Genomic DNA, 12,596 nt, shown 5'->3' with positions numbered 1-12,596 from the left:
AACCCTGGGTAGCACCTTAAAATTTTATTGATAAGAAAAAATATTTGGACATAGACCCTTGCTTCTAACCCATGAAGATTTAATAGGAATATATGAAGTGCATAATTAGTAGGGTATCTAGAATCATATGGGGGAGAGTAGTGTATGGGCAGTAGGCCTGACAATATTTATGGACCCAATCACCTCTACTTAGCAGTGGGTCCTACTCCTAACTCCTAATCATAAGGGTAATTTGTCTTTTTCAGCCAAATGCAAAATTTGCAAATAAAGGAGGGGGACTAATCCGACAACAAGAGGTTTTTTGAGAAATAAACGTAGAGGTGAGGTGGTCTTTTACAGTTTTCGAAACTTAAGGTGGTCTTTTACAATTTGAGAAAATCTCTCTTAATTAGAGTGGTGCCTGGGGAAAGACTATCTGTTCGGTTCCACTCTCGGTTATGTAGGGAATTTCTCCTTTTACTCTAAATTTCGTTTTTTTTTACTGCTTTCTTGTTTTACTTCTTTTTTTTTTGAACAGTAGTTGCATGAATCTTGTGAGGATTTTGCTCTGGTTTTATGTCTATTAATTTGGCCGAGTCCTTTGCCTAATACCCACTGGCCTGATTAGTTTGATACTCTGTTATATTTTTTTTCATTAGTTTTACAAATCGTGTCAATCTTTTTGCTTTGTTTTTGTTTTTTGGGTATCTGCAAAGTCTGTCATTCCTTTTTTCTTCTTTGTTATCTGCAAATTAGGGAATGGGCAGAAAATGAATGTTGTATGAACAGTTATAATATTCTGGGATAAATTTATGCTCTAGTGAAACCTGCTTGTAGGTGGATTTAATACAAGCAGAGGAAGATATCTCAACCTGGAACCTATTTGGCATCATCAGCTTTTATCTATAGAAAGTGATTTTCCTGTGTGATCATGATACCTGTGAATAATCTTCGTATTTGAAGTACTCTAGCAGTTCTTCCTCTCCGCTTTTGCTTTTGGAATGTTTGAACTACCATGATGTGACCCTTATGATATGATACTGTAGGAACCCGACGCAATTTTTTGTACTTTGTAATTGTTATTTTTATAAGACAGGATCATTTATGTTGGTTTTCGACTCATTTTTTCATGCAATATGGTTGGTGGAGCATGGTGATGATGTCATTTTTTTTCATGACTTGTTGATGCAGAACTTGGTCACATTGGCAATCATTGGAAGTATTTTTTCTTGATAAGTATCACATGGCATTGCTTTCACCATATCTGCCAAACATGGAGTTCAAGCGATCCTATCTGAAGAATCTCAATGAGTGCAGACATAAATGTTCTAACGACAGATGTGTAGGCATCATTGATGCACTGCCGAAAAATAGACTGTCTGAATTGACTATGAGAAAGTTTAATTGGCCATGGAAGCTAGACATTAGTCAATACTCTCTGACCAGTTTTCTACCTTTCAGAAAACACAGAACCTCTGCATCAAGTTCCTCTAACAAGATGGTTTCTAATGGATATATCGAAGTGGATACCTATACAAATAAAATTTATACAAGGTTGGATTCTTGTCTCGTCATTCCCCCACCAAATGGTAAGAAGCCTCGGGCCATTATCAAGTTCTTGGGAGGTGCCTTCGTTGGAGCAGTTCCTGAAGTTACTTATAGGTCAGGAACCATTTTCTTTCATCTAGAAACCTGATGTAGACTTGCATAATGCTTCTCAGTACTTTACGGTTATTTAATAGACAAGCAAGAGAACCATCCTCTTTGGAACTCTTGATTTGATGAAATGTTTCACTCCGAAGTTAATTTGATTCATAGTTGTCAGTATTGTTAAAAGTATAAAAGATTAAATAACGCCTTCTCCAACAGCTTAAGCTTTTAAAGTAATTGGTTGTTTCACATGGTATCAGAGCAATTGGCCTGGGTTCAAAACTCCTTGGTATTAAAAAATCCAAATGTAATGGCCAACCCAAAAGACGGGCCATATGTGCCATGTGTAGGCCAACCCTAAAGAGGGGCCACACGTGAGGGGGAGTGTTAAGTATAAAAGATTAAATAACGCCTTCTCCAACAGCTTAAGCTTTTGGGGTAATTGGTTGTTTCGCGAGTATAATTCATCTAAATTAGAATTAAATCATGGTTTCACATAGTTCCTATAAATGCTGTGGACATTTAAATCTCTTTTCAATAATATGTTATGTTAGAATTCCAATTCTGCCATTGACTCTGTAGTTATTTCCATGATTATTTGTATTTTCAGCCATTTAATTTATCTTTTGGCAAAGGAGGGGTTTCTTATATTATCTGTGCCATACAACGTGACATTTGATCATGCCCAAGCTGCCAGGGAAGTATACAAGAGGTTTCATGCCTGTATAGATATGATTTTAACATCTGGATTACCCCATGCTAATCTGACCGTGGGTGATCTTGTCCATCTTCCACTTTATTCTGTTGGCCATAGGTAAGAATATCTGCTTGTTTGTTTGGTTTATGAAGCTTTTTTTCCTTCCTGTTAATTTGCTGGTTCACTTTGTTGTATTTTATGATTACAGTTTGCTGCTCCATAGTACTGGTTATGCAAGATGTTTGTCTTGCTATTTTATGCTAGAATTCATTCTTGTAAAACCATGCATGGGCTTGTGCCTCCTATGTACTCCCATTGAGTTTAGAAATTCACATTCTATGTCTTAAATGTGATTTTTAGAAACTTCCGGCGACACTGGTAATAGGCATTAAGTATCTTCTTTAACTTTCTTTGCATATTATTGTAGAAGAATCTGAATTAGTCTCGACCTACACATTCTATGTCTCTGCCGTGATTTTAGAAACTTGCAAAGCCATTAACACTCTTGTAATAGGCATTTAGTATCTTCTATAACTTTCTTTGCATATGTTATTGCAGAAGAATCTGAATTAATCTTGACCTCTTGAACATTTCTTCTATATGTTGCGATAGGTGGTTGTTTTAAGTTATCTATCTGTAATTGATGTTGATGCAGCTTGTTGCTCAAACATCTAAGCCACATGTTGTGCTTGGTTTAAGACCTTCAACAATTTTTAAAATGGTAGTGCTTGGTTAAGATCTTCAACAAGCAGTGAGGTGCCGATAACTTTGTTCTGCCCAATGTTGCCAGGGTTGCTACCCCATCCACCCCCAAATCAACCCACGATCTGGATCACACGACCTGAAATACGCTTTGTTTGTGACCCATATCGCTAAAAATGGAGATACGAGTCGCACAATCCCAAACATGGTTCGTTTGCAACCCGGATCGCTAAAAATGGATATCCGCAAGAGAGAAGGAGAGATATGTTTGTCAACATATGCTGAGAGAGAGCATTCCTTAAATCGAAGTGTTGTTTTCGCCCTTCAAGAGAGAGAGAGAGAGAGACATCAACAAGGGCTTTTTCCTCCAACTGCTCGGTTTACAATTTACACTTGGATGTCATGCTTCCTCTATTGTCTTTCTCTTGAAATGTTAGCATTTCACCTATTGTTCAAACTCACCAAACTTGTCGGATGATACTGATTTCGTATTCTTTCCTCGTAAAATTCACTTCATTTGACGTTTTTCATTAATTTCTAACCCCCTTATGCCACGTTCCTTTTGGATTCTGATAATTGATTTTGAGCCCAAACAACACACGCGCGCGCGCGCGAGCACACACACATATAGATTTCCAGAGCGGCCTGAAATGACACTGCAAATTGATCTGCAATCCCAAACAGTCAACCAACTAAGCCTACTCTCGTAGTACTGCATACTGGCTCCAGACTCCTCTCTCCTCCTATGGTTTCTTAAATATTTTTTTACTCAGCAAGAGCTGTTTGTTCTATTCTTATTTATCAGAGAAGCATCTTCCCCCAGGAGTTTGTTTCTTTTAAAATTCTATGCAACAGCTGTTGAAGGTTTCACTCTACAAAGGGTTTAGATTTGCGCTCTCTCTCTCTCTCTCTCTCTCTCTCTCTCTCTCTCTCTCTTATATTGAAATCTAAATATTTCTTGAAATATTTTAGATAATACGGGCCTGATTGGATGCCCCCGAAATTTTTTTTTTTGTTTTTATACTTTTTTAATTGCAAAGGCAAAAATATGCTATATTGTATGAATGAATATTACATTAACAAATTTGTTGGGCGTGCTTTCCATGAGAAATATCCCATAAAAATATCTGCTCTGTTGCAATATATTATAGTTTGCATCTTTGAGGATAGAAGAGTGTCAAAAAAAAAAAAAAATAGTATTCCGTATCTATCCAGGCCCTTAAATCTACTCCATGCTTCAAGAGCTGTTCAGCCTGTCATTTCTATTTTTTATCCTTTTTGTAACTCCAATACAGATGATTGCTTAGATATCACAGTTTTACATCTATGCTCTTGTGCTTTTTTTTTAATTACAAATGATGACATGCAGCAATGGCGCACTACTCCAGTTGCTCACAGGAAGCTATTTTTCTGAAAAGATACCCAAGGTTTGACTTTCCTTACCGTTTCGCCTATTGGAACTGTTATATGAGTTAATGGGCATATTAAATGACACTTTCTAAGAAAGAGCCTATCATACATTAATTTGTGAAAGCAGAGTGCAGATTATGAAGTTCCCTTTATTTTAGTATAATTGAAGCAATCATGGAGTGTAATAAAGGATTTCACCTCTCTTGTGGAAGGCTAATGCCGTAATCTCATACAACAACAGACCAGCTTCAGAGGCTGTACCCTACTTTGAGCAGGTAATTGTCCCTTTTTGAGAATTTTCTGGGATTTTTATCGTACAACTTGCATATTCTTTACTCGAGATATTTATGCAAGAGCGATGCTTTCTGCATGCATTCATTTGGTAACATGTTACTCAAATCAGAAACCACTTCATAAATTTTTGAATGCTCTTTGAACTACCACACCACAAACTATAAAGTAAGAAAATCTCTCAAAAGATGAACATCAAACAGTAAACGAAGCTAGGGATCATTGGATTGTTCCTTTTGTAGTCTTTTTTCTATGATAGCCAGACATATGTGTAGTGTCAGAGAGACAGTTACATCACCAGTATGTGGCAGTGCTCTCATAAATATTTTTTAAATATATGTGTAAATACATATTAATATGTAACACATGCAACAACATCTAGTATTTTGTAATTTTTAATTGGATATAGGTCGAAAATATGTGGTTATCGCTTCCAAATCTCAAAGAAAATTTGTCAAATTGGTGGAAAGAGGAAAACTACAGTGGATGACAGGTTATATATTTACTAAAAACCCCAAGGCATCATGAAGAGGATCAGGATGTGAAAATTAAATTCTTTTACAACTAAAGCAACAAATCTCCAAGGGCAACCTTTTGATTATGGGGTTCGAGAAGCAAAAAGGAAGACTGACTTAAAACCATTGAGATCATTGATGGGGAGGAGGAAAGGGGAATGCTATGTGATCAGCAAAAAATGAAACCATTGATAGGGAGGAGGAAATGGGAATGTTATGTGATAAGCAAAAAAGATCAAGGCTACAAGAGAAGATTGAGTATAAGAAAGTCCTATGAATGGAGGAAATAAGAGGGAGGCAACAATGCAAGCTTTTATGGCTGAGAAAGAAGGTAATAGAAATATGGGGGTTTTCCATAAGATGGCACGCTTCAAAGAAGGAAAAATGAAATTTAGGGTCCTATGATTGATGGTAACCTTCTTGAGGATAATGATCAAATTGAAAAAAACAAAAAAATCCTCTAGTTCTTCATGAAGTTCTACAAATGAGAGGAGGGTTGGAAACCAAATCTAAATGGGTTTCAGTTCGACACGATCCATACTGAAATTGTTGAATGTTTGGAAGGCCCGTTCACTGAACATGATGTAAGAATGACAATCTTTATAGAGATAAAACCCCAGTAACAAATATTTTCTGCTTTGTTGATGGGGACCATCCATGACAAGAAGAGAGAAAACAAGTGATGCCAGGCCAATTCAATGTCAAGTGGGTCCCATGTGACAAATCAAGCCCCTACTAGGGTCTCATGTAGATTCAAAAGAGAGGATAGGTGTAGAAGTGTTATTTTGAGAAGTTCGACTTTGGTCAAACTCAAACTAGTGTTTCAAAACCCGAATGCGGGTCAAAACCTGGCCAAAGCAAATCCTAGTCGACTCGGCACAACGCAATCGAGTACTCAGTTGATTCGGCTGGCTACTCGGTTGATGTAGTCATAACTCGGGAGAGTCAAAGGAGTTTTGACTGACTTTGTAGGGCAAAACACGGACTTAGACAAGAACACGACCACAATAAAAGGGAGTTGACTCGGGGGAGTCCACGATGACGCAGGGGAGTTTTGAAACTATGGGTCAAGCTATTGCAAGTGACACTTTCCCTTCTTTTGGGTTTCCGTAGATAGGGGGTTACTTGAGTTAGCTGCAAGATTGGGTTTTAATTTTGGGGTTTTTTTGGGAGGTTTAGTTATTATCTTTTCAGTATCAAGCTAAAAGCTAATTTCGTAACTAGGTAATTCTAAATCTAGGAAGTCAAGTCAAATAGGACTAGTTTCTATTTTGGTTTGTTGCTGTTTTTAAAAAAGTAAAGATTCTTTAGTTAGTTTTCTTTTCAATTTGGAGTCCTAATTAGAATTCTAGGATGTTTGGTAGCCCAATGGTGGGCGTGAGGTTTTTGTTTCATAATTTGGAAGGGAACTCCCTATGCAAACTTAAGGGAAACCTCTAAAATTGATGGGGCTATACATGCAGGGCCTTTAGGCCCATCCTTCGTAAGTATCTTTTTTTAATCTTCAACTAAAGATTAATTTTCTTCCTTAATCTCTCTCATCTTCATCCTCACAATTTACTCCAACCTCAAATCTTTGTTTCTTTCAAATTGGGGCTCTCACCAATCTTTTTAGTAATTTTGTGGGTCTGATCCATAATTACTGAAAATTTCCTAGTTCTCGTTTCGAAAGCTAAGTTCTTATCGCTTCCCAAATTTAGGGGCAGCGTGTTTCTCACGCTTCCTACCCGTTTCCTCTTAGTTGAAAGTACGCTTCCTATTTAGATGAATATTTTTTTCCTAAAACCTTTTTTGATTATATCGAAGGAGCGTATTTTAAAAAAAATAGTATTTAAAACTGGGACCCTGAAATTTTGGAATCTGTCCTCTTTCCCATAAATCTCACTGTTTTTTTTTTTGGGAATGGTCAAAGATTTCATTAAAAAGAGAACAAGAGGGTCAAGAACAAAGAGAGAAAATACAACAAAGCAATACAAGAAGATAACAAGGATAGCATGTGTCTGAGTAAAAAAATCTCACTGTTAACCACAAAATTGTACGAGCTTGTGAGATTCATGTGTCTGAGTAACATGCCTCATGGTTTTCCTATATAGATGGAGAGTGCATTCTGTTAGGATTCTTTATCTGATTATGATATAGAATTCTATATCATTTCATGATAAACTTTCAGTATGTATGTTGAATATCAAAGGAAGACTGAATGCTTCACTTTTTCTATATTTGAAAAGATACTCTTTGTTTCTTGTTGAGGGCTAGGGAGGGTGTTAATAGACCCAATTTTGAGTTTTTTACTTTGTCCCTCCATGAGGGAGTCCCTTTGTATTGCCTATGTTGTTTTTTTCCTTTGTTTCTGACCATCTTGGTCTCCTGGGTAGGGCTGGCAATTAAACCCGCAAAACGGGGATCTGCCTGCCCCGTGCAAGGCGGGGATTCCCCGACTTAAGCGAGGACGGGGCGGGGACGGTGATGGCTCTGCCTCCCCGCCACCCCCAATTCAATACCTAACAAGGTGGGCCCGCATATAAGTCATATAAAAAACACCTTTGACTTGCCCAGGTCAATAAAAAACTCACCATGTTAAAACATTAATTTGCGTGAGTCGACGAGGTTTAGCCTTTGGTAAATTCTTGTCCGGGTAGTAGTTTCTATACACTGGCTATATGTCTTTTTCTTTGACTCAGATTGCGCCTTTTCATTAGTTTTTGCTTTCTAAATGTTTTTTAAATCTGTGCAGTTCGGTCCCATAGTTCGTCAGTTGATGCCTATTATGGAAGCATCACCTGTATATACAATGGCAAGAATCACTTCAGGTATTTGATGACATCCTAGCTTCTTTTTTTCTCACTTCATTTTGATTGAGAAGTAAACATAGACATGACCTGCTTGTACAAAAGTTCATTTTATAAAATAAACAATGAAGCGGAAATAATAAGCACTGGACTTAAATTGAGAAATACAATTAAATGAAATTGAATTAAATAATAATAAGCACTAGACTTAAATTGAGAAATACAATTGAATGAACTTGAATTAAAGAAAATACACATCTTCTAATCTGGTATTTCAAATTCTTCTACAAATAGAAATGAGTATCCAGTCAACAACTTTTGGGATACCGAGTCGAACCCCAACCTCTTTATTCTTAATTTCTTGATGGTAGAGATTATGATAAGGTAGGAGGTTGTAGGATATATGTGAAGGCATGTGTGCCTTTTACTCTTGTCAACCTGGTTAAATGGCCTCAATAAACACAATTCATCAACACTATTCCTACTAATACCTTTGGTTGTGCTTAACATTGTTGTATTCATGCTTAACATGCCCCCTCCTCTCAAAATGAGTGAGTAATCCATGTACTTTAAAACTGATTGTAAACTTACACAAATCATATGTGAACATATGCTTCACTCATCGTTATCAAAAACCAAAAAAAATGCTTCATTCATTTTCTCAGGTTGAATCTATCGCTATCTTTATTGTTATGTCACTCACCAATGTCATAATTGCCTAGGGATGACTAGGTTGCTAAATGCCACAAATTCTTATGTTGCTGATTTCTTTGTGTTATCTCACTAACCGATGTCACAAATACCTAGGGATGACTAGGCTGCTACATGTTCTTTTCTAAAATGACAAAAAAATATTGATAAAACAAAATTTACACAAGGGGCTGGGACTGCTCTCAATACTCTTGTTGAGTTTATGCGACTATCATTGTTTCGAGTTTCTTATGTCACGACTTTGACTTTCTAGGAGATGCATGGAAGGCACTATTCAATTCCGCTGGAACAGTACTACGGGAATACAACCAGGAAGCCATGGTTTCTTTGACCAAATTCGTTGATCAATTGCCCACAGTTATGAATCAGGTTTTTTGATACTTTTCACCTTCAGTAGATCCTGTTGTGTTATAATTTATACAATCTTCTAATCTCATTTCCTCGCAGAAATACCATTAACCTTGTTAAATTATCCTCAGGTTACCCAGGGAATATCTGAATTCAAGCCCACACCCTCCGAGAACCGCGATTTTTGTAAGAAATCTTACAATGTTCCGCACACGCTGTTGGTACTTTCTGTGATCTGCCTATTTTGGAATTTCATGTTGAGAAGTTTACAAGAATTTTCTTGTTTACCTCATGAATAAGCTGTATTTACATTTTTTTTTCTCTTCAGGTGAAATTCAGCTCTGATGCCATTGATGAAACTGATATTCTTGAAGAGGTATTGAGGTTTCGTGTGGAGTCTATAGGTGGGACACTAGAAAAGGTTTCATTGTCAGGAAACCATCTCACACCATGTGTACAGGTATTGAATTTAGAACATATATCATTCAGGATTTCCCTTCTAGAATATCACACATGTACATCATGGAGCATATGGCCTATAAGACCCGATTTCTATTATGATACTCCATTATGGAGCATATCGCCTATCAGACCTGATTTCTATTATGATACTCAGTATGATAAATTTCTAGTGCATTGGTTATTGCAGTGAAGACTGTGCTGGTAGGCATGGTACAAAATACTGTCTGTTAATGTTTTAGTGGGGTTTTTGTTTGTTTGTTTTGAATGGCAGTTAGTGTGTGTTAGGAATTAACAACGCAGCAGAATAACGATGCAAAGATAAACGAAAATCACACAAACAGAACACCAGATTTACGTGGTTCACCCAACCAGTTTGGTATGGGCTTCGTCCACGGCAGAGCGACAAGCCAACGATTCCACTATTCTGAAGAAGAGATTACAAACCCTCACGCCTCTCACTATGACGGCGTCTGATATCACATCCTTTTATATGGCGTTCTCAGACGCGTTACAATAACGGGAAAAACCCTAATTCATGAAAGTACAAAACTACCCCCGGTATAAAAATACCTTAAAAAATTCAGGTCGGGGTAAAGTGTACAGCACTTTCCAGATTAGACTGAGATCAGGCTTCACCAATAACAGTGTGTAATGTTAAATTCATTTTGAACCGATAATTAGTGAAAGTTGCACATCCGTAACCCATTTCCTCCTTTTTCTCCCGATCTCTACCAGTTTCAACCATTTTCACTGATTGATGAAGGCTTTGGACTTCCTCACTTTTCCCATAGGTACCTGTCCGCTTTCCTTAAATAGATACTTAGACAGTTAGACCTATGTTTCCATTTTCCCTTTTTCCCTACTGTGTTTTCTCTATCCAAGAATCAATCAGAATGAAGATTAGTGACAGCTTCTTCAACCTGTTATCTTTGTACATAAATTGATTATTTCTTCATATTCTTTATCACTTCAAACGTTCTTAGTGGATACTTGAGCTATTGTCTTGACTTTATTGGTGGATCAATTGGTGGGTGTGCCTTTTCTATCTTCTTTAGTTGCTATGACAAAAATACAACAATGTTAAGGATAGATGGAAACTAGAGAGCAAAAACAGAGTTGCTATGTGAGCCATGGGGAAGGAAAAAGTACACCCATGGGCTACTCGTTCAATGCACCAAACCATTTATTTGCCAGACCTTGCAATAGACTGGACATGCACTGAAATTACCCCCGTCCAACAATTGTGAGTCCTCAATTTGTAGCATTTAAATGGATTGTTATAACAATGGAAACAAAAACAACTAACATCATCAAGAAGCCTCCACAAATCAAAATGTTAGAATGGTGGGGAAGTCCATAAGACATCTCTGCAGATAAATGCTTTAGATAATTGCACAGACTTGAATTTCTGCCCTCCCCAAAAATATGTGCATGCATACCATAGCAATTTGTGGAAATGAGTGTAAAAAATGCACTGAATTTGTTTTTGGTTGTGTACTCAGGATCTGAAATGGAAAGTGGGTGATCTGTACACACCAACTGATGCTCTCGCACAGGGGTTGAAGTCTCTCGCACTGAATGATACCAAGGTGCTCGGAAGAACTATCACTGATTGGTTCAAAAGCCTTGAAAACCAGTAAGACCACGATCCCTATTGCTTCCTCTTGGAGCTTACATTGTGGTGTGATTTCTACTAATTAAAAATTGTAGATTTGTTGATTTGGAACATAGTTTTATATGTTGTTAAAGATATTAGTCATAGTTTTATGTATAGTTAAAGATATTAGAGTTACACCTTGCTATTACCTACACAAGTGAGCGATTATCGGCCAATGGAACTTTGTTTTTTTTTTTTCCTTGATTGATACATGTGGCTTAGTATTTGTGATGTAGACCATTCATTTGTTGATCCTAACCTTCAGATTAGAGAGATCTTTATCCATTGAATGTTGAATTTTAGCCATTTTTTCATTGTTTAGTTGTCCTTTGAAATTGGATGTCTAGGATCACTCAATTCTATTGGATTAGGGCTATGGTCCGTCTATAACAAGACTCAATAGCTGCATCATGTCTAGATTTTTTTCTTCTTCCCATCACTCCTAAATGAACTTTATTTTAAGTTCAAATTATTCAATAGTCTCTCAATTACAAAACATTGGCAACCTCAACAAAATGGGCAGCCCTTAGATAGCATTTTCTTAGCGATAGTAGTACTAAATTTAAAAAATGTCGAGGTGCATTTCCGTCATTTTATCCCAATTGTAGGGGCCTTTTCCAGATTTGCCCTCCAAGCCTCAGCCTCAAACATCTCCAGCTTTCACTTTCTCGATCAGATCTGCAGCATCTTGAACGGTTGAGATGTTCTCCGCTCCCCCTTCTCCGATCGACACTCCAAACTTCTCCTCTAGAGCCATCATAATCTCCACCTGACATGATTTCTTTCTATAGTTAGTAATAAGAGGCATATAGGGAAGATCATTTCCAAAAAAAAAAAGAGGGCAAAGAGAAGGACAAAGGAGTAAACTGCCCTAGTAAAACAGATTCCGATTTCTCTACTTTCCTTTTCATCCTAATTTGTGAGGCAACTCAAACAGTGGAAAAAAAGGCTTGTATTTGGGAAATTTACAGCTTACAAGGACCGCCATGAGAATAGTAAATTGCAGCCAAACAATTCTAGGAAAAGGAAAACATCTCCTTTTACTTTGATTTTCTCATATTTTTTTTCAACCAAACGAACTCTATAAGGTGGAAATTTGGGTGGACTTACCACTTAGGTAGTCTTACCACCACTGAAACCATGTGTTACAAGCTTACTTCTTATCAAATTAATAATCAGATTTTAAATAATTAGTAATCAATGCATCCTAAGTTGTTGTATTCATAAACTAAGGCATGATATCCAAGGAAAACTGATTAAGGCCATGTGGCAACCATGAATTCTTTTTTCCATGGAATATTAGATTACCCATTGGTGAGAAGGGAAAGAGAGTGGGAGACTTAGAGGGGGACTGAGTGAAACAGGGTTAGAAAAGGTTGTAACAA

General features: G+C 37.1%; 2 protein-coding genes across 3 annotated transcripts in view; one reads left to right on the top strand and one right to left on the bottom strand.

Annotated features, from left to right (window-relative positions):
- The first annotated feature begins 313 nt into the window (after positions 1–313).
- LOC143863243 (uncharacterized) overlaps positions 314–12,596 on the top strand; it is a 20,980-nt gene continuing 8,697 nt past the window's right edge. Inside the window, exons 1-10 of one of the 2 annotated variants that reach the window (XM_077373915.1) lie at positions 314–439; positions 1,171–1,641; positions 2,240–2,443; positions 4,398–4,455; positions 4,651–4,713; positions 7,979–8,054; positions 8,998–9,113; positions 9,224–9,313; positions 9,421–9,552; positions 11,057–11,190. In XM_077373915.1, coding sequence (XP_077230030.1) covers positions 1,223–1,641; positions 2,240–2,443; positions 4,398–4,455; positions 4,651–4,713; positions 7,979–8,054; positions 8,998–9,113; positions 9,224–9,313; positions 9,421–9,552; positions 11,057–11,190 — 1,292 coding nt within the window. In that variant the 5' untranslated portion in view covers positions 314–439; positions 1,171–1,222. Of the gene's footprint in view, positions 440–491; positions 1,022–1,170; positions 1,642–2,239; positions 2,444–4,397; positions 4,456–4,650; positions 4,714–7,978; positions 8,055–8,997; positions 9,114–9,223; positions 9,314–9,420; positions 9,553–11,056; positions 11,191–12,596 lie in introns of those variants that run through there. The other variant, XM_077373914.1, reaches the window with a different exon arrangement.
- The window catches only part of LOC143864061 (acyl carrier protein 4, chloroplastic-like), a 1,961-nt gene continuing 1,024 nt past the window's right edge, over positions 11,660–12,596 (bottom strand). The window contains exon 4 of the mRNA XM_077374881.1: positions 11,660–11,980. Within this exon, the coding sequence (XP_077230996.1) occupies positions 11,855–11,980 (126 nt within the window). The 3' untranslated portion in view covers positions 11,660–11,854. The remainder of the gene's footprint in view (positions 11,981–12,596) is intronic.

The sequence above is a fragment of the Tasmannia lanceolata genome, unplaced genomic scaffold (genome assembly GCF_043159265.1).
Source record: "Tasmannia lanceolata isolate RefF3 unplaced genomic scaffold, GAP_Taslan_0.1 ptg000044l, whole genome shotgun sequence".
Lineage (NCBI taxonomy): Eukaryota > Viridiplantae > Streptophyta > Magnoliopsida > Canellales > Winteraceae > Tasmannia > Tasmannia lanceolata.
The sequence above is the reverse complement of the archived record's forward strand: the minus strand, read 5'-3'. Positions and strand labels throughout refer to the sequence as shown.